At 41.6% G+C, this 19,587-nt stretch overlaps 2 protein-coding genes and 1 pseudogene across 2 annotated transcripts in view; all 3 read left to right on the plus strand.

Annotated features, from left to right (window-relative positions):
• The first annotated feature begins 9 nt into the window (after positions 1-9).
• On the plus strand, positions 10-14,172 carry LOC132509173 (uncharacterized). Its single transcript, XM_060129809.1, has 4 exons — positions 10-273; positions 2,652-2,818; positions 11,592-11,641; positions 13,779-14,172. The coding sequence occupies exons 1-4, from the start codon at positions 10-12 to the stop codon at positions 14,045-14,047; spliced, it is 750 nt and encodes a 249-aa protein (XP_059985792.1). The 3' UTR covers positions 14,048-14,172.
• Positions 14,107-19,587, plus strand: part of PKD1L3 (polycystin 1 like 3, transient receptor potential channel interacting) — a 22,766-nt gene continuing 17,285 nt past the window's right edge. Inside the window, exons 1-2 of the mRNA XM_060129812.1 lie at positions 14,107-14,146; positions 18,602-18,783. Of these exons, the coding sequence (XP_059985795.1) occupies positions 14,107-14,146; positions 18,602-18,783 (222 nt within the window). The remainder of the gene's footprint in view (positions 14,147-18,601; positions 18,784-19,587) is intronic.
• Positions 19,127-19,301, plus strand: LOC132510580 (U2 spliceosomal RNA; annotated as a pseudogene).

Genomic DNA, 19,587 nt, shown 5'->3' on the forward strand with positions numbered 1-19,587 from the left:
TTGGAGCAGATGGCGGTGACTCCTCTAGTCTCCGCCCCTCCAGCTGCCGACTCGCCAATCGCTGGGCAAGAGGGTGGGGCGGGGCCCCCTCCGCGGAGGGAAAAGCCCCGCTCAGCTCCGAGAGTCTGGTTGGGCGCTCACGCGCGGGCGCAATCCCCGTGTTCCCGCCCGCCTTCTGGCGTCTTCGCTGCGCTTTGCGGAGGCTCAGCCGAATCTGGTTGGGTTGCTTCGCAGAGCTTTCCTGCATCCTGCAATCTGGAGAGAAGACTAACTGTATGTTGTTTCTTCGATTCTAAGCCACACTCACCAGTTTTTTTGTCATTTAAGTTAAACATGCTATTGATAGTGTTTGTGCTTTAGATAAAGCATGGATATATACCGGGCACTAAAAAGGGTTGAAATGATTTACAGTGCTGTGTAAGATACCTGAGTTGACTTTAAAAGAAGATTTCTTGAGCATCAGGTTTCACTTTTTTAACATGCCCAAAACGTATGTATGTTTGTAAGGATATTGGGAAATTAAGACTGTGAACTTCGAAAAGTGAAAGTGTCCTGCACCCAAACTGTTCCATTGCAGCCCAGACTTGGACTCCTCTGCTCAGAAATCTTCCCCCCAAATTGCAAACTCTTATTTTCTTGGCGTTTGAAACAATTCAGTTTTCTAGTTGCAGTTCCCACTACTGTCCCTCTACTCCCCCCCCCCCCGCCACAAAGAGAGCATTATTTCTTTCTCTGTATAAATGCCTTCCACCGTCTCACCTCCATGCATTTACTCTCGTGGACGCTTCTGCCAAGATGCCTGTTCTATCTTCCTAGACATGGACACCCTTATATGTTCAAGTGCTGGAAATACATCTTCATCTGCACCTTCACAGATTTAAGCTATACCTCTGTAGTGGAACTTTATTAACTACACGTGTTACGTCTTTTCTCCCCTAATTAGACTGTAAACTGTTTGAAAGTAGGGACGATACTATATTTCATCGTACCAGTCGTTTGATTATTGCATTGGTTTTCAAACTGAGGGATGTGTTCTTGGGGTTTACACTTAAGAGAATTTTTGATTTTGGTGTCCACTTCCACAGTGATTTTTTAAAGTAATGTAAGCATCATTTGGACCATTTGGGTAACCAACTGAACCCTGAAAGCTGCCAGGCAATTTCACTGCCCACATTTATTTGTATTTGTGATCTCATTTTGGTGCCAAGAAAGAGAACTGGCTAAAATACATAGATGATGGATGTGCTACAGGTGAAGATCAAATGACATGCTCTATGAACAAAGGTTATTTTTTTATTTATTTTATTTATTTTTGGCTACGTTGGGTCTTCGTTGCTGCATGCGGGCTTTCTCTAGTTGCCGTGAGCGGGGGCTACTCTTCGTTGTGGTGCACGGTCTTCTCATTGCGGTGGCTTCTCTTGTTGCGGAGCACGAACTCTAGGTGTGCAGGTTTCAGTAGTTGTGGCTCGTGAGCTCTAGAGCGCAGGCTCAGTAGTTGTGGTGCACGGACTTAGTTGCTCCGCGGCATTTGGGTTATTCCCGGACCAAGGCTCGAACCCATTTCCCCTACACTGGCAGGCGGATTCTTAACCACTGCGCCACCAGGGAAGCCCTGGACAAAAGTTTTTCAGCAAATTAAAAGTGGTGAGAGAATTGATTTTTCCCTACAGTACGAAGTAGCGTGAATGACAAAATCAAAAGAACCTGTGCAGTCGTAGGCCAGAGCTGTGTTTATCTGCTAAGTGGCTATTTAGTTTGGCAAAATTTGAATTGCATTGGTTTTCAGTTTTGTTTATATTTAATTTCTATTCATTCTTTCATCAAATATTGATTCTTTGGCTTTTATGATTATGTAAGAGCTTTAGGAGAGAGATTACGCCTAGTTTTGTGTATAAATATATGTAAGAAACAATACAATAACTTAAATCCATCGTAGGGGTCTGCAAGAATGGTTTTCTTTAAAAAAAATAATTACTAAATTTTTAGCAACACTGACTTAGATATTCATCGTCCTCTATCCCCTTACAGTTTAGACTTAGCAAATAAAGATCTATTATAAAGTTAAAGGTATAGCCGGTTGTGTAGACACAGGTGGTGCTGCCCTAGCTATGAAGGCCCATTGCTTTATTGATCTCTGGCATTTGTTTTCAGCTTATAGGAACTCCACCTGGGTCCTTAGAACAAAACCTTTTGTCTCCTTGACAAATTATTACCAATTTCTAAAAGAATAATACTAATAAGATAAACCCACCAAGAATGTATTTAAAGGACCAGGCAGCTGCTGAGCCCCAACACGTTTTTTTAAATTTATTTTATTTTATTTATTTTTTATTTTTGTCTGCGTTGGGTCTTCGTTGCTGCGCGTGGGCTTTCTCTAGTTGCGGCGAGCAGGGGCTACTCTTCTTTGCGGTGCGCGGGTTTCTCATTGCAGTGGCTTCTCTCGCGGAGCACGGGCTCTAGGCGCGCGGGCTTCAGTAGCTGTGTGAGCCTCTACACTTTTCATGTGCACAGTGCACAGAGAAAACGTTCTTCAAAGGAAGAACCTGGCTTTGGTTATACATCACAACAGGTATCGTTCTAGGAAATGAGCTGGATAGCCCAGAGCAACATGGAGAACATAATTGTTATCAGCTTAACAGGTTTCATTGCAGCTTTCAGGAAGCAGAAGATTACTGTCGTGCTCAGAGAGGACACCCTGCTTTCACTTGGAACCAGGAGGTTCAAGACCTCCTCCGGGACTTTCTGGAAGAAGGAAAGAAGTGGTAGGTTGGGGGAAATTTAACGCTGCTGGGAAAACATCAAGAAAAAAACAACCCAGGTAAGGCTCTGAGGTTTAGTGTTCATGAAGGAAACTTCCTTACTTTTACTCTGAGACAAGAGAAGGAAAAAAAATTAAATCTTTCCCCTTTTGTATACAGAAAAAGCAATCACTTCACTTTGTTACCATCATTCCTCTGAAATATCTCCACTTTTGTGCTCCAGCCTTGGTTTGTCTGTGTCAGAAAAATGATGAGATTTTTCTCAGAGCCTCTCTAAAGTTAACTTACCTGCTATTTCACTAAAAGTGTCGCGCGAGATTCTGAAATGGGAATCCTTTTACGGTCACTTTTTTTTCCTGGTAAATATCTCTTTATCATTCTCTGCCCCACGTTTCCTAACAGAACCTTGGAGAGAAATTATTTGCCTCTTGTCTTTCTTACACAGATATTTTCAAAATTATGCACCATAATCCTGTGGTCTTAGAGAAGAATCCAAGGCATTATTATATCATCATCATCATCATCATCTTCATTGAAGTCTAGGTAAATTAATACTAAGCCTTGTGATAATGCATACTATGAAAAAATAAACAAGCTATAATTTGTTGGGGGGGCAATCCTAAATTTCCACTGGGCCCCCACGCCCACCTGCATTTACCTGTTCCGAAACCCCAGTCGGATCTCGTCAAAAGTGGACTTGTGCTCACTGGGGCATGAGTTCATTTGCCAGGCTGTTAAGTGATGAGACCACATGCTGCCAAAGACCTAATTGTCACAAACTGATTGTAAACAAGGAGAACGTGTGAGAGCAGTAGGTAAAGAGTCTGAGTGATGGACGGGAGAGGCTTCCTCCTGCAGCCCCTCTGGTAGTTGGGCAGAGCCATTCCTTGACGTTCCCTTCACTTCCTGACTTGGTGGGCTGTGGGAGAAAGTGTACTGATAAACCCCATTAACCACATGTACCCCTCCAGTCCTTTTAGCATTTGGGCTTTAGGGGGAAGAACAGGAAACAAAGGAGGAACACAGAATACAGTGGAATAGAGGGGAGCTTGTTATCATTTAGAGGTTTGCTTCTTCAGAGGTAGGAGGTGAGAATTAAGCAGGGGGTGTGCGTACTGGGGGTTTTTTTTTCAATTAACGTTCTTCATGCAGTAGTCACAAAGCATTTGTTCATAGCTCAGTGAATTGACTGAGAATTCTGAGAATTCTCAATGATGTCTCAGACTATTTAGGTAAAAATTTTGTTGCACTTTTTTTAAAAAAAATCACAAATACATTCGTATTAAAATATACAGCAGCTCTGGATGCTTCATAGAACAGAATACATTGCAATATTTCTCTATTACAAGAAAAATAAAAGATCACCTTCCTCAAATACTGGCTATTGAAAGGACCCAGTATTTCGAAGTAATATATTTCTAGCTTCAGACCTCTCCTTCGTCACCCTTTCAAGCTCTTTGTGATATCTTTGTCCCTTTTGCCGTGATAACGTGCATGCTATTTTTAAAAATTAATTTGTATCGGAGTATAGTGGCTTTACGAAGTTGTGTTAGTTTCTGCTGTAAGCATGCTATTGTTAATGAGGCCAAGGCTGTGAGCATAATCTCTGCACAAGTCAAGTGCCCGAGTGTTTCGTTCTTACAAACTGCATCCCTAGAACTGGCAGCCATCTTACAACTGTGCGTTTTTCTCATCATCACAGGAGTTTATTTCGCCAGACCCATCTCCAGGATTGGAAAAACAACCCCTAATGTAGTCTAAATAGTGTTGATTGTCCATCCTTTTTTCACTCTCCAAGAGTTGAGCTTTTAGACTTTCTCCGTTACTCTTGGTTTTGGAGTGAAGATGCATTTCCCGGTATTATTTTTCACGTACTGGCAAGAGGTTTCTGCTGTAGAACATAGAAAGTTTGTGCAGAAGAAAATCTTGGACAAAAAAATTCTGTTCAATTTACCCAAGCCAGTTCTGTAAATTCTGAGTCTATGTTCCGATAATGAGAGGAAGTAGGTCACTGCAGTGAAGAGCTGGAGCTGTGGAGTCGGGCTTCCTGGGTTCCCATCTTGTTTCTGCGACCCTGGGCAAGCAGCTTAACCTCCATGCAGCCCAGTGTCCTTCCAAGGATGGTTATGAGGATTAATTAAGACAATACAAATAAGGTATTAGAACAATTCACGGCATACTATAGCAATTATTACTGTTAACGTTATTGTGCAGTTTCAATTTTTTGTTCAAAGTTTACCTTCTGCTTCTAGATAGCTTCACATTCATGTCAAAGGTGAAAACGCTTTTGGAGATCCAATATTGGTATTAACCATTATTATCGGAGTGTTTATACATCTTATTATGAATTTAAGAAATGCCTCTTCCAAAATAACATGCCGGTAGGAGAAGTATTTGTAAATGTTCAAATACTTAACGTTCAAAAAAGAAGTCTGATGCTTCATATTATTGTACAATATTACTTCAGATACTTATTGACTTTTTCAACATTTGAATAGTTGAACTCATTTTTCATTTACTTTAAAAATAAAAACACTTAAAGCTCACATGTAAGAGCATTAAGAAATTGGAACAGTAAACAAGTTGGAATAAAAAGTAACAGTTTGTGTTAAAAGTGGTGTTGTAATAGGGTTAATATTCCTCTTGTAAGTGCCAAGACAGCTGTACTGGTTGTGAAAGCTTTGAAATACTTCCATGCCATTGGTAAAGTAAAGTAATATTATAAACTCATTACTTCAAACTAACGATCATAGGATGATATGACAGCCATTGATAAATGGAGATGTATCCTAGGGACATCTGAAAAATATTTTTAGACCTATCTGCCATTCTGGCTAAGGTCGCAGTGTTGCACATCCTTTGAAACACTCTGTGCTTTAGGAGAAGCAGCAGCATATCATTAGGTCAAATTACATACTTGCTACTACTTCTGAATAATGTAGCTTTGACTTTGGTTTTGTTGTTAGTGTGTTATAGCTCTTGTTTAAGTAGTACATGCGTGATGTTTTGATACTTATAAATTCAATAGTTTGTAATAAAATATGAAACACAAGTTCCCACAATCCCTAATGAAAAAATGGATCTAGGGAATAGTCACCAATGGCTGCTAGACTAATAGTTATTAGTTATCACACAGACATTATGGGACTCCTGATGGAAGTACTTGACACCACCTACTAAGCATTCTTATAGAAAGTAGAACTTGAATCTGATTAAGCCTCTAGAGCCAACCAGTTTATAAAAAGTCAAAACTGAGAGCATGTGAGATGGCACCATGGGAATACAGTCATCAAAATCCAGAACTGGGAAGCTTTACAGGATAAACAACTCAAGGTTTTACAATAAAGACAGGGCAAGATTGAGGGGAGAGAATGAGGAGGAAGTGAGAAAGGGCCACCCAGGAGAGTGGAAGTGAGAATAGACTAGGGAAATACTTCGATTACCAGGCAGGGTGAACGCAGGCCCCTCTTGGTTCATGATCCTGAATTTAAGCTGAGACGTAGTCAACGGGGTTGTATGATTTCTCCAGCCACGTTCAGCAGCGTGATAAGAAACAGCAAATATACACAGAGAGGCACATTCAAGAATGCTGTTGCCCACCTTCTGAACTCTTTAATCTCTACCAATAAGGATTATCGAATACAAAGGAGAATCTTATGCTTAGAATGCAATTTCCTAAAGTAAACTTAATTCTCTGTCTTCTCACTGTTGACCCAGTTGGTGGACCTAATTTTGCGATGTTGTGACTGTGCTCCAGAACAAAAGACCTACTTCAGAATTCCTACGTTGTTGTTCTTTTTAAAAATGACTGGATAGTTATCTTTAATTTGTTTAACATGTGTTTTAATTATCACATGTGCGCGTACTGATTATTTTATAGACTTCCACCTAGCGTTTTATCCTATAAGTTAACTTTTGCATTGGCCTCCAAATAGATGCCTTTTCAGACTGAGATGCCAGTTATGAAAGAAATGGGAATAATTCTCATTCACATAGGAAACCCAAAAGGACAAAAAGAGAAGTCACAATACCGAGAAACAAAATGACCTCAGGTAATGAGTGAAATCAATTCCACCCTTAAGGGATGCACAAGACTTAATGCCGAAATGTGTCCACATCACGGGTACTCAGTACCTATTCTTTACATTCTATTTTGTCTGATCTTAATATTGCAGTGTTTGCTTTCATTTTTTTAAATTTATTTGTTTTTATTTTTGGCTGTGTTGGGTCATCGTGCTGTGCGTGGGCTTTCTCTAGTTGTGACGAGCAGGGGCTATTCTTTGTTGCGGTGTACGGGCTTCTCATTGCGGTGGCTTCCCTTATTGCAGAGCATAGGCTCTAGGCGCGAGGGCTTCAGTAATTGTGGCACGTGGGCTCAGTAGTTGTGGCTCGCAGCCTGTAGAGTGCAGGCTCAGTAGTTGTGGCGCCCGGGCTTAGTTGCTCCACAGCATGTGGGATCTTCCTGGACCAGGGCTCGAACCCATGTCCCCTGCAGTGGCAGGCAGATTCTTAACCACTGTTCCACCAGGGAAGCCCTAAGAAAAGTTTTTTTCCCACAAAAGTTTCCATCAAAAAAGAGTCGTGTTAAAGCCCTTGCAAAGTCTTTCATATCGTGGTATTCTCCCTTTTTTAAAAAACAACTTTGAAAAACAAATACTATTTGGGGAAAATGCATGAGTATGAAATGACCTCAGTATCAATGTTGGCTAATTATAGAGATCACCTGACAGAATGGGTGAAAAAAGAGACAAATTTAAAGTGGATCTAGGGTTTCCCTGGTGGCGCAGTGGTTGAGAATCTACCTGCCAGTGCAGGGGACATGGGTTCGAGCCCTGGTCCAGGAAGATCCCACATGCTGTGGAGCAACTAAGCCCACACGCCACAACTACTGAGCCTGTGCTCTAGAGCCCGCAAACCACAACTACTGACCCCACGTGCCACAACTACTGAGCCCACGCACCTAGAGCCCGTGCTCCGCAACAGGAGAAGCCACGGCAATGAGAAGCCCGCGTACCGCAACGAAGAATAGCCCCCGCTCGCCGAAACTAGAGAAAAGCCCGCACGCAGCAACAAAGACCCAACACAGCCAAAAATAAATAAATTTTGAAAAAACTTTAAAAAAATAATAAAAATAAAGTGGATCTAGTGATATTCTTAGGGGTGGCAGCGCACAACTTCAAGGGTTGGGTGTCCTTGTCAACAGGCCCCTTAAGTATCCTTTAAAAAAGCAATTTAGAAAGTGTGATTGTTGCAGAGACATCCTCTCATCTAGAGAGAATATGTATCTAAAGAACAAATGTAAAAATCAGCTTTTCTGAATACTTTGTAAATGAGTACTTGTGAGTTGGGAAAACAGATAGTGATAGAATTAGACGGAAGTAAAGATGAGATATTTTGGAAAACCTAAATAATTCTGAAATTTCTTCTGGTTATAATGAAAGCAGTGATGTTGAAGATGCATTTGAAAAGTTTGAATAAAGCTATGTCATGAAATTGAGTTTCAGAAGAGCAAAGCTTCTAAATGAATATACTACTTTGTATAACGTGATTTTAATTATGCCTTTGTAAAACTAAATTACTGAATTAAATAAGTAGACATTTGTTTCACATACATCCTTCAAGTTTATATAGTCAAATTTGCTCAAAAATAACTTTTAAAAAATCTCATTGAGAAAGGAGGTCACCTTATATTTATGTATGTGGGGTCCTTTAAAAAATTTTGTGTCACTTTGCTTTAGGTGTGTGCCTACTAAATTTCATGTAAATGCATCTAATTATTTCACTCACTGAGAATATTTTTATAGTAGAGTTTATCATATTCAACTTTATTTTAATAACATGTCATTCCTTGCCTTGTTCTGTGCTTTCTGGTTCTAACGCTTCCTTGCTTTTGTCTTTTGTTGAAATTTTGTTCTTCAGTAGTCTTGTGTTAATTATTTACCTTCAAGAAGCTTTTTAAACACATTCTTTCTTTTTTTGCGGTACGCTGGCCTCTCACTGTTGTGGCCTCTCCCGTTGCAGAGCACAGGCTCAGCGGCCATGGCTCACGGGCCTAGCCGCTCCGCGGCATGTGGGATCTTCCCGGACCGGGGTACGAACCCGTGTCCCCTGCATTGGCAGGCAGACTCTCAACCACTGCGCCACCAAGGAAGCCCTAAACACATTCTTATACTTATGTTTTTCTAGTTGTCGGGCTCAGGAATGAAACAGTCTCTCTTGAAATCCCCTCATCTGGTTATAGAATTATAGCACAGGTTAGTTTTTTCACCTCCCCACCCTCACTCACTAGATCTTGTTAGGATATTCTATGGGTTTTATTCAGGTTATTGTTATAGTAAATAATTATTTTTATACTATACAACTTAAGAATACTTTTTTCATGCTTTTATCAAAGCCAGATTTCCAACAATAATTTAGAATTTATTTCTGTTTTAACTGGTTTCGTATTTATCACCAACCACTTTGTACCATAACTTCCCACTTCCGAGTTCTTAATTTCGTTTCATCTCTATTCCAATTGTTTTTTCAAGAAAGATCTATTGGTGGAAATATTTTGGGAGCTTGTGAATAGTCAAAAGGGGTCTTTCTTGTCCCTTCCTAATGTTAAAGGAAAACTTTCCCCAGACAATTTACTGATCTAGTAAGCTTTTATTCAGTGACTCATGAGTTGGGCAACATCCACTCTAGCAGACAGAAAGGATCTCTTAAGAGCTGTACAAGGGGAGAGATTTTTATAGACAGAGATGAGCAGGAGCAAGGAGGTTATACTGGGCATTTACTAAGTGGTTAATGCAAGTTTACTTCTCTTATAAGGAGCAAAGGGAAGTGATGGAGCTGGGTTATGTAACTTGTACTGGGCAGGCAGGCACTGACTGGTTGACTTTGGCCTTCCTTTCCTGGAAGAGCTGTTTGCTGATGCGGGGCTTAGCATGAGTGACTCCATCTTGGGCCTGATCTGGTTACTTTAACATCAGTGAGGCATATGTTAGCAGGGTGTACAGTTAAAAGGTAGGATCAGTTGCTGTAACAAAGGCCAAACTGGTAGCTTAAACAAAATAGAAGTTCATTTCTCTTTTACATAATAGTCTGAGTAAGAGGTCTAAGGCTGAAAGGATCAGTGGTTTACAGGACGCAAGCTCTTCCTTGTTCTGCCATTATCAACTTGTAGCATCCATCTCAGGTCTATAAAAGCTGCTTTATCACCATGCACTCTATGTTCACGTTCCAGCAAGTGGGAAGGAGAGAGGGGTGGGGTGGGGACTGATCCTTTTTTTTTTTAAGGGCACAGCCTGGAAATTGCATCTACTACTTCTCATATCCCATTGGCCAGGACCTGATCACATGTCCACACCACTGCAAGCAAGGAGGGCTGGGAAACGTAGTCCTTAGCTGGACTGCCATGTTCTCATGGAAGGAAGGGAGGACATAGTAGAGAATAACCAACACTCTACAATGAAAGTGATGCAGTTCTTTCCTCACAGTCTTCCCCCTCAAAACTCTGTAGACATCATTGTCTTTTGGCGCTTAATGCCATAGTGGAAAAGATTAAGGCTAGTCACTCCCCCTTTATTTTCTGGTAGCCTTTTTTTTCCCATATCAGATTGCTTGTAGAATTTTTTAATCCTTGTGCTACAGAAACTTTTTTTCAGCATGCATCTAGGTTACTTTTCACCGATTTTGCCTAGAATGTGATGTGGCATATATACATCTTTCTTGGCCTATGAAAGTTTTATTCTATTCTACCCACTTATCCCTTCTATCTCATTTGCTCTGGTTTTGTCCCTGAGCAATACCAGTTATCTATGTGCTATCCTGCTGGCTCCTGTCCTCCATATCTTTCCTGTCATTCTTTTAAGTGAAACGATGGTTTCCTATTTATCACTCTTGTACATTCTGAAAGAACTCCTGACATTTATCCTGCGTACCACTGATTTGACTTTTCCACCTCAGTTCTGTCCTGTATTACCTCCAACATGGATCTAAATTTTTCTGTAGCATTTTTGGTTTTCTTGAAATCCTCTACTATCATTTATTTCTTTTAATCTATCTCATTCTTATGCATATTAGCTTCAGTTGGTTTATCTCTAAGATTCTCTGTTTCGCAGTACAGACAAAATAAAACAGACTGTTTCAATTAAGGATGTTAAACAGCTTTCTGAAATATTCTTCTGGATTTTGCTGTTGATGATTTTCAGAGCTACACTTTCCTCTGTGTCCTTTGGAGTCAATTCCCAGGTTCTAAAGTGCTATTCATAGGCTCCATTTTGTTCTTTGTTTTTTTCCTTATCTTTTAAGGCAAGATCTGTCAAAATGCATTTGTCTAAGACTAAGAAATTGTATCACCCTGAATTCAGCAGCCTGTTGGCTTATTTAGTGGTCATAACCCCTTCTCAGATCGACGGTTGAAGTTCTGGGTTAGTTTGCTGTTCTCAGCAAGCTGTCAACCTAATGACCCTAATCTGAGGTGAGGTTTTACTCAGCTCTACATACATTGCTTTAATTTTCACATCATTGGATATTACACCGGTTCTCAAGATGAGAAAACTAAGAGGTTAAGTCATTTGCTCAAGGCTTCATAGTTACAGTGAAAGGCAAACCAGCTCTGGACCCCAGATTTTTGACTTGTAGAATCCAGTTTCTGTTTTCAGTCCTCCATCCTGTTAGTCAGTCTTCTGGCTTGTCTACAGATGTATCAACAGTGGGAAATGATCACTGTGGTTTCCTATATAAAACAGTGTGTGTTGTTTTTAGCTGTGAATAATCCAAGTAAAATAGAAATATTTCTATCCTAAAACTTTTCCTTGAGCTTCATTGACTTTCTTTTTCCTATAGTAGCCGCTCATCTTTCAACCAGATGCCACCAACCTGCTCCTGCTACTCTGGTAAGTACTGACCTTCACAGTGCGCATCTTGGAATATTATTCTTTTTGTCATTCTTGGTGGGTCCTGGCAGAACTCCACTCTGTCTCGTAGAGGGCTCTGGATATAATTTTTGAAGAAGGAAAGGAAAGTACTTAAGTACAGGAAAGAATCGGGTTTGGTGGATGCTTTATTAAAGAAAATTTGAAAGCCTCTGTTTGGCTTTCATGTTGGTACAGTTAGCATTTGTTGGTTGGTTGTTGGTTTATTCCCTGCTTCATCCCAAAAGAGGACTTGTGGCATCTTACCAAAATGTATGCAATGCAATAAAATTTAATAATTCTTTTAGGGGCTTCCCTGGTGGCACAGTGGTTGAGAGTCCGCCTGCCGATGCAGGGCACGCAGGTTTGTGCCCCAGTCCGGGAGGATCCCACGTGCCGCAGAGCAGCTGGGCCCGTGAGCCATGGCCGCTGAGCCTGCGCGTCTGGAGCCTGTGCTCTGCAACAGGAGAGGCCACAACAGTGAGAGGCCTGCGCAAAATAAATAAATAAATTTAAAAAAATAATTCTTTTAAACAGGGAAAAAGAAAGAAATCTGAGTGAAAGGAAAATAAGGGTAGGACCTCTGCATAATCTATAAATTTCACCTTCAAGGGAATTCGCTGGCAGACCAGTGGTTAGGGCTCCATGCTTCCACTGTAGGGGGCACGGGTTCAATCCCTGGTCAGGGAATTAAAATCCTGCAAGCCACTCAGCATGGCCAAAAAAAAAAAAAAATTTTCACCTTCAAGAAACTTCTCAGCCTTCTTGCCTCTGTGTCCTGGATAGAAACCTTTTAGTGGATGTCTAAATATAAATGCATATTTATTTGATCCAACATTAACTGCAAAATGTAAGTTTTCTAGCAACATAAAAGAAAACAGTGGTGAAATAAATACCCCTCAAAGCAGCATTTCCCAAGTGATCTTCTGTAAGATAACAACCAACATTCTTAAAATGTTGCCAGAAGGAAGGAAAACAAAGGTTTTTTTGTTTTTGTTTTTTTTGCGGTATGTGGGCCTCTCACTGTTGTGGCCTCTCCCATTGTGGAGCACAGGCTCCAGACGCGCAGGCTCAGCGGCCATGGCTCACGGGCCCAGCGCTCCGCGGCATGTGGGATCTTCCCGGACCGGGGCACGAACCCGTGTCCCCTGCATCGGCAGACAGACTCTCAACCACTGCACCGCCAGGGAAGCCCGACAAAGGTTTTTGACCTTAGGACTTCTCAGAGCCTTTCACGTGCCGAAGCCTAACCACTGCGCACCGTCTCCGAGCAACCGATCTACACTGTGCATGTGCCTCCTCCTGATCTCCCTGCTTCCAGGCCTGGCCCCTTGCTGGCCCCTCTCAACCCAGCAGTCCGAGGGGGTCCAGCACAATCAGATCATCCTGCTGCTCCTCAGAGCCCCCAGTATCTTCCCATCTCACGGAGAGTAAAATCATACTCTTCTTGATCACCTGACGTGACATGCTCTCTCCTCCCCCGTCCCTTCCTCCCACCCCACCCCGCGATCTTCCTGGCCTCCCCCAATTCCCCCTTTTTCTCATCTAGCCTTCTTGTTCCTCAAAGCCAGCAGGCTGTGGCCTCAGGGCCTTTTCACCCCTCAAATGTCCATCTCCAATGTATTGGCAGAGCTCTCTCTCTCCCTATATCCAACTGTCAGCAAAAATGCCCTCTCCTGATAGCTGAGCACCCTTTCTCTTCATCTGCTTACCTTTGCTTTTTATGTTTTTTCCTTTACTTTATTCAGTACACGATACAATTTGTGTATCTGCCACCATTACAAAAATGGAGGCTCCGTGAGGGCAAGAACTTGGCTTGTTTTGTTCATTGCTGTATCCTCAGTTCCCCAGAACATTGCTTCACATAGTAGATGTTTAATTATAATTTAGTGAATGGTTGACAGTGAGCCCAATAATATAAATTGTGAATTTTAAAGAAGGTACTATGGTTTGCCACTTTCTCAAAACGGTTAGTGCACAGGATCTTTTTGAGAGAAATGCCTATTACTACCTCACAGGGCATGGGGGTTCTAGAACACTTTTAGAAATACTGCCTTAATTATTCATCCTTTGGTATAATCATATTCAGCCTTTTCCTTTGCATATTTTAATCTTTTAGTCCAAGACCCCGCGCCATTCCATCAGCCCATTTCCTTCAATACCACCTGGAGTCACACAGCAGGGAGTATCAGTCATGCCTGTACCTACCAGCCAGCCTCTCCCTGTGCCACCAGAGCTCACCAGACCTGCATCTGTAACACATGCTGGAAAAGCTCCGGTAGAAATAACTTCAAGCCCCAAAGAGGACTCACATTCCAGAGTGTCTTCACCACTCATCCACAAGCGTCATTTCACAACACATCTGATCAGGTAAATATGGAAAATTGAAGTCACAACTTGGGTACCCTTGTGACCCTGAAAAAACACTTTTACTCTTTCTTTCTAATATGGTGATGTTTCAAGAAAACGATGCTGGAAAGGAGCCGGGTTCACCCTTTACCTCTGAGCGGAACCTAAGAATGCATGACAGATGATGGGGTTCAGGGCAGGCTGCCCCAGAATGTGCCGAAGATGGTGAAGGCCCAACAAACTCAAGAAGAGCTTTTTTTTTTTTTTTTTGTGGTACGCGGGACTCTCACTGTTGTGGCCTCTTCCGTTGAGGAGCACAGGCTCCAGATGCACAGGCCCAGTGGCCATGGCTCACGGGCCCAGCTGCTCCGCAGCATGTGGGATCTTCCCGGACCGCGGCACAAACCCATGTCCCCTGCATCGGCAGGCAGACTCTCAACAACTGCGCCACCAGGGAAGCCAAGAAGAGCTTTTTACCTCCCTCTTAATTGCCAAAAAGAAATTAGATAGGGAGCCTGTACCAGGAAGAGAGCTATTACCAAATATAACTTTTCTTGCATTAGAAACACATCTCCGCATGGTGTGGCAAACATTTGTTTACCAGACCTTTCCTCCTCTCACCTTCTGTGAAATGTCTTCCTCCCCTTTGATGTCCCAGACCCCTACCCCCTTCTCCTTAGCTCAGGATGGCAGCTAAACCTCAGCAGCCTGTCTTTGAGTCTCCCATCTTTGGGACTCCCATACATACGTAATTAAATTTGTTTTTCTCTTGTTAATCTGTCTTATGTCAACTTAAAAATTACTAGACCAGCCAAAGGACCTGGAAGGGAAGAAGGGAAAAGTATTCCTCCCCTAACAAACAAGCCTATATCCCAATTAAAAGCAAAAACTAAAACAAGTCCATGAAAATATTCCACAATGGGTTTTATACCCATTTCAGGATTTAATGTCTTCTTTTTTTTAATTTAATTTTATTTATTTTTTTATACAGCAGGTCCTTATTAGTCATCAATTTTATACACATCAGTGTATACATGTCAATCCCAATTGACCAATTCATCACACCACCACCACCACCACCCCGCGGCTTTCCCCACTGGTGTCCATACGTTTGTTCTCTACATCTGTGTCTCAGTTTCTGCCCTGCAAATCCGTTCATCTGTACCATTTTTCTAGTTTCCACATGTATGCATTAATATATGATATTTGTTTTTCTCTTTCTGACTTAGTTCACTCTGTATGATAGTCTCTGGATCCATCCACATCTCTACAAATGACCCAATTTTGTTCCTTTTTATGGCTGAGTAATATTCCATTGTATGTATGTACCACATCTTCTTTATCCATTTGTCTGTCTATGGGCATTTAGGTTGCTTCCATGACCTGGCTATTGTAAATAGTGCTGCAGTGAACATTGCGGTGCATGTGTCTGTTTGAATTATGGTTTTCTCTGGGTATATGCCTAGTAGTGGGATTGCTGGGTCATATGGTAATTCTATTTTTAGTTTTTTAAGGAACCTCCATACTGTTCTCCATAGTGGCAGAATCAATTGACATTTCAACCAACAGGGCAAGAGGGTTCCCTTTTCTCCACACCCTCTCCAGCATTTGTTGTTTGTAGATTTCCTGATGATGCCCATTCTAACTGGTGTGAGGTGATACCTCATTGTAGTTTTGATTTGCATTTCTCTATTAGTGATGATGAGCAGCTTTTCATGTGCTTCTTGGCCATGTGTATGTCTTCTTAGGAGAAATGTCTATTTAGGTCTTCTGCCCATTTTTGGATTGGGTTGTTTGTTTTTTAAATATTGAGTTGCATGAGCTGTTTAGATATTTTGGAGATTAATCCTTTGTCCGTTGAGTCATTTGCAAATATTTTCCCCCGTTCTGAGGGTTGTCTTTCGTCTTGTTTATGGTTTCCTTTGCTGTGCAAAAGCTTTGAAGTTTCTTTAGGTCCCATTTGTTTATTTTTGTTTTTATTTCGATTACTCTAGGAGGTGGATCAAAAAAGATCTTGCTGTGATTTATGTCAAAGAGTGTTCTTCCTGTTTTCCTCTAAGAGTTTTATAGTGTCCGATCTTACATTTAGGTCTCGAATCCATTTTGAGTTTATTTTTGTGTATGGTGTTTGGGAGGGTTCTAATTTCATTCTTTTACATGTAGCTGTCCAGTTTTCCCAGCACCGCTTATTGAAGACACTGTCTTTTCTCCATTGTATATCCTTGCCTCCTTTGTCATAGATTAGTTTATCATAGGTGCATGGGTTTATCTCTGGTTTTTTTTATCTTGTTCCATTGATCTGTTTCTCTTTTTGTGCCAGTACCATATTGTCTTGATTACTGTAGCTTTGTAGTATAGTCTGAAGTCAGGGAGTCTGATTCCTCCAGCTCCGTTTTTTTCCCTCAAGACTGCTTTGACTGTGCGGGGTCTTTTGTGTCTTGATAAAAATTTTAAGATTTTTTGTTTTAGTTCCGTAAAAAATGCCATTGGTAATTTGATAGGGATTGCATTGAACCTGTAGATTGCTCTGGGTAGTATAGTCATTTTCACAATATTGATTATTCCAATCCAAGAACATGGTATATCTCTCCATCTGTTGGTATCATCTTTAATTTCTTTCATCAGTGCCTTATAGTTTTCTGCATACATGTCTTTTGTCTCCCTAGGAAGGTTTATTCCTAGGTATTTGATTCTTTTTGTTGCAGTGGTAAATGGGAGTATGTCCTTAATTTCTCTTTCAGATATTTCACCATTAGTGTATAGGAATGCAAGAGATTTCTGTGCATTAATTTTGTATCCTGCAACTTTACCAAATTCATTGATTAGCTCTAGTAGTTTTCTGGTAGCATCTTTAGGATTCTCTATGTATGCTATCATGTCATCTGCAAAGATTGACAGTTTTACTTCTTCTTTTCCAATTTGTATTCCTTTTATTTCTTTACTTCTCTGATTGCCATGGCTAGGACTTCCAAAACTATGTTGAATAACAGTGGTGAGAGTGGACATCCTTGTCTTGTTTCTGATCGTAGAGGAAATGCTTTCAGTTTTTCACCATAGAGAATGATGTTTGCTGTGGGTTTCTTGTATATGGCCTTTATTATGTTGAGGTAGCTTCCCTCTATGCCCACTTTCTGGAGAGTTTTTATCATAAATGGGTGTTGAATTTTGTCAAAAGCTTTTTCTGCCTCTATTGAGATGATCATATGGTTTTTATTCTTCAATTTGTTAATATGGTTTATCACATTGATTGATTGGCGTATATTGAAGAATCCTTGCATCCCTGGGATAAATCCCACTTGATCATGGTGTATGATCCTTTTAATCTGTTGTTGGATTCTGTTTGCTAGTATTTTGTTTTGAGGATTTTTGCATCTATATTCAGTGATATTGGTCTGTAATTTTCTTTTTTTGTAGTATCTTTGTGTGGTTTTGGTATCAGGGTGATGGTGGCCTCATAGAATGAGTTTGAGAGCGTTCCTTCCTCCGCAATTTTTTGGAAGAGTTTGAGAAGGATGGGTGTTAGCTCTTTAAATATTTGATAGAATTCACCTGTGAAGCCATCTGGTCCTGGACTTTTGTTTGTTGGAAGATTTTGGTTTTTTTTCTTTTGCGGTACACAGGCCTCTCACTGTTGTGGCCTCTCCCGTTGCGGAGCACAGGCTCCAGACGTGCAGGCTCAGGTCTCATGACCTTTTGAATTTCTGCAGTGTTACTTCTCCGTTTTCATTTCTAATTCTGTTGATTTGAGTCTTCTCCCTTTTTTTCTTGATGAGTTTGTCTAATGGTTTATCAATTTTGTCTTCTCAAAGAACAAGCTTTTAGTTTTATTGATCTTTGCTATTGTTTCCTTCATTTCTTTTTCATTTATTTCTGATCTGATCTTTTTTTTGTTTTTTTTGCGGTTGTGGCCTCTCCTGTTGCGGAGCACAGGCTCCAGACGTGCAGGCTCAGCGGCCGTGGCTCACAGTCCCAGCCGCTCCGCGGCATGTGGAATCTTCCCAGACTGGGGCACAAACCCATGTCCCCTGCATCGGCAGGCGGACTCTCAACCACTGCACCACCAGGGAAGCCCTAGCTACTCATTTTGATGTGTGATTATTTCATTTTTCTAAAACTCATAATACATTCTAATTCATTAGCTCTAAGTCTTAATTTATCAAAAGCATATGATTTTTTTTTATTGGAACAGGAGTCATCCAAAGTCCCAGACTATATCACCGGTCATTTTCTTTAAAACCATTTGTGGTCTTCCCTGGTGGCACAGTGGTTGAGAGTCCGCCTGCCGATGCAGGGGACACGGGTTCGTGTCCCGGTCCGGGAAGTTCCCACGTGCCGCGGAGCAGCTGGGCCCATGAGCCATGGCCGCTGAGCCTGCACATCTGGAGCCTGTGCTCTGCAACGAGAGGCCACAACGGTGAGAGGCCTGTGTACCGCAAAAAAAAAAAAAAAAAAAAAAACCATTTGTGATTCTAGGCTTATCATTCCCCCATTTGTAAAATAAAATAATGATAATAATAGACCCTTCTGAAGAAAGGTTCTGATGGTATTTTTACGCCCTTTGAAAGGCAGCTGAGTACTCTTGTTTGTTCTCAGATGAGCAATATACACGGGTGCTGACTCCAGAGAGCCTGCAGTGTGGGGTTGGCACCTACTACGTAACAGCCCTGTTGAATGGAAGCAAGGAGGGTGCCCAGCAGACGCCCGCCCTCTTTCCGATGGTCACTGCCATCACCCAGTGTTATTTCTGGGACATGTGGAGGAGCAGCGGATGCCAGGTCAGAAGCTGCCCACTTGTGCCGCTCTCCCACCTCGGCTGGCAGTAAACTCAGTGCTCTGTCATCTCATTTGGGGCGGCCCAGAAAGCAAAAGCGTTGGAAGGGAGATAAATCAGCCTGGTTAAAAGTAGGAGGCGTGTGTGGTGGGCTGAGAGAACGTGTCTCTTTGGGGCAGGCTTCTGCTTTAGATTTGTCATTTTTTCCCCAAACATTAGTCCAGGGTGAATCTGACAATCTACGTAAAGTAAGACAAGTGGTATATGGAAGCTGATCAATTCTACAAGTACTAAATATGCGGAGGGTAAAATGAGGCCGACTTTCTGCTACATAAAAGAGAACTTTTATTGCTTCTTGGCCTTTTGGCTAAGATCAAGTGTAGTATCTATTTGTATCAATTTAATATCTGATACAGCCTCTGTTCAAGGACAATATAGCAACTGGATTTTTGGAGCAGGGAGTTGGAATAGGAGCTTGCTCCGTTCACTCCAAAAAAAAAAGAGAGAACTTTTGTACTTAAAAATAAGCTAACAGATTCCTGTACACTCTAAGCCAGGTGGGGACAGACTGTCACTTCTGCAATTACTGCCTCATTCCAGGTGTCTGACCGCTTTAAAAGGGTGCTGTACATTTTCACACTAGTGGTCCTGTGAGATCCTGTCTGGTTTCATGTGCACAAAGAATGGGCTGTAAGCGTCTGGAAATCCTGAGGCAGCTCTTCCTAAAAGATCTGATAGGCCTTCCCTGGTGGCGCAGTGGTTAAGAATCCGCCTCCCAATGCAGGGGACACGGGTTTGATCCCTGGCC

This window comes from Lagenorhynchus albirostris, chromosome 19 (assembly GCF_949774975.1).
Source record: "Lagenorhynchus albirostris chromosome 19, mLagAlb1.1, whole genome shotgun sequence".
Taxonomy (NCBI): Eukaryota; Metazoa; Chordata; class Mammalia; order Artiodactyla; family Delphinidae; genus Lagenorhynchus; species Lagenorhynchus albirostris.

Bases quoted from the DNA above. Each gene is read 5' to 3' on its own strand.
- LOC132509173 (XM_060129809.1), top strand. From the start codon at position 10: ATGGCGGTGACTCCTCTAGTCTCCGCCCCTCCAGCTGCCGACTCGCCA. The intron at 2,819-11,591 runs GTAAGGCTCTGA...TTTTTCCTATAG, and splicing joins TCAAGAAAAAAACAACCCAG to TAGCCGCTCATCTTTCAACC. The intron at 11,642-13,778 runs GTAAGTACTGAC...TTAATCTTTTAG, and splicing joins AACCTGCTCCTGCTACTCTG to TCCAAGACCCCGCGCCATTC.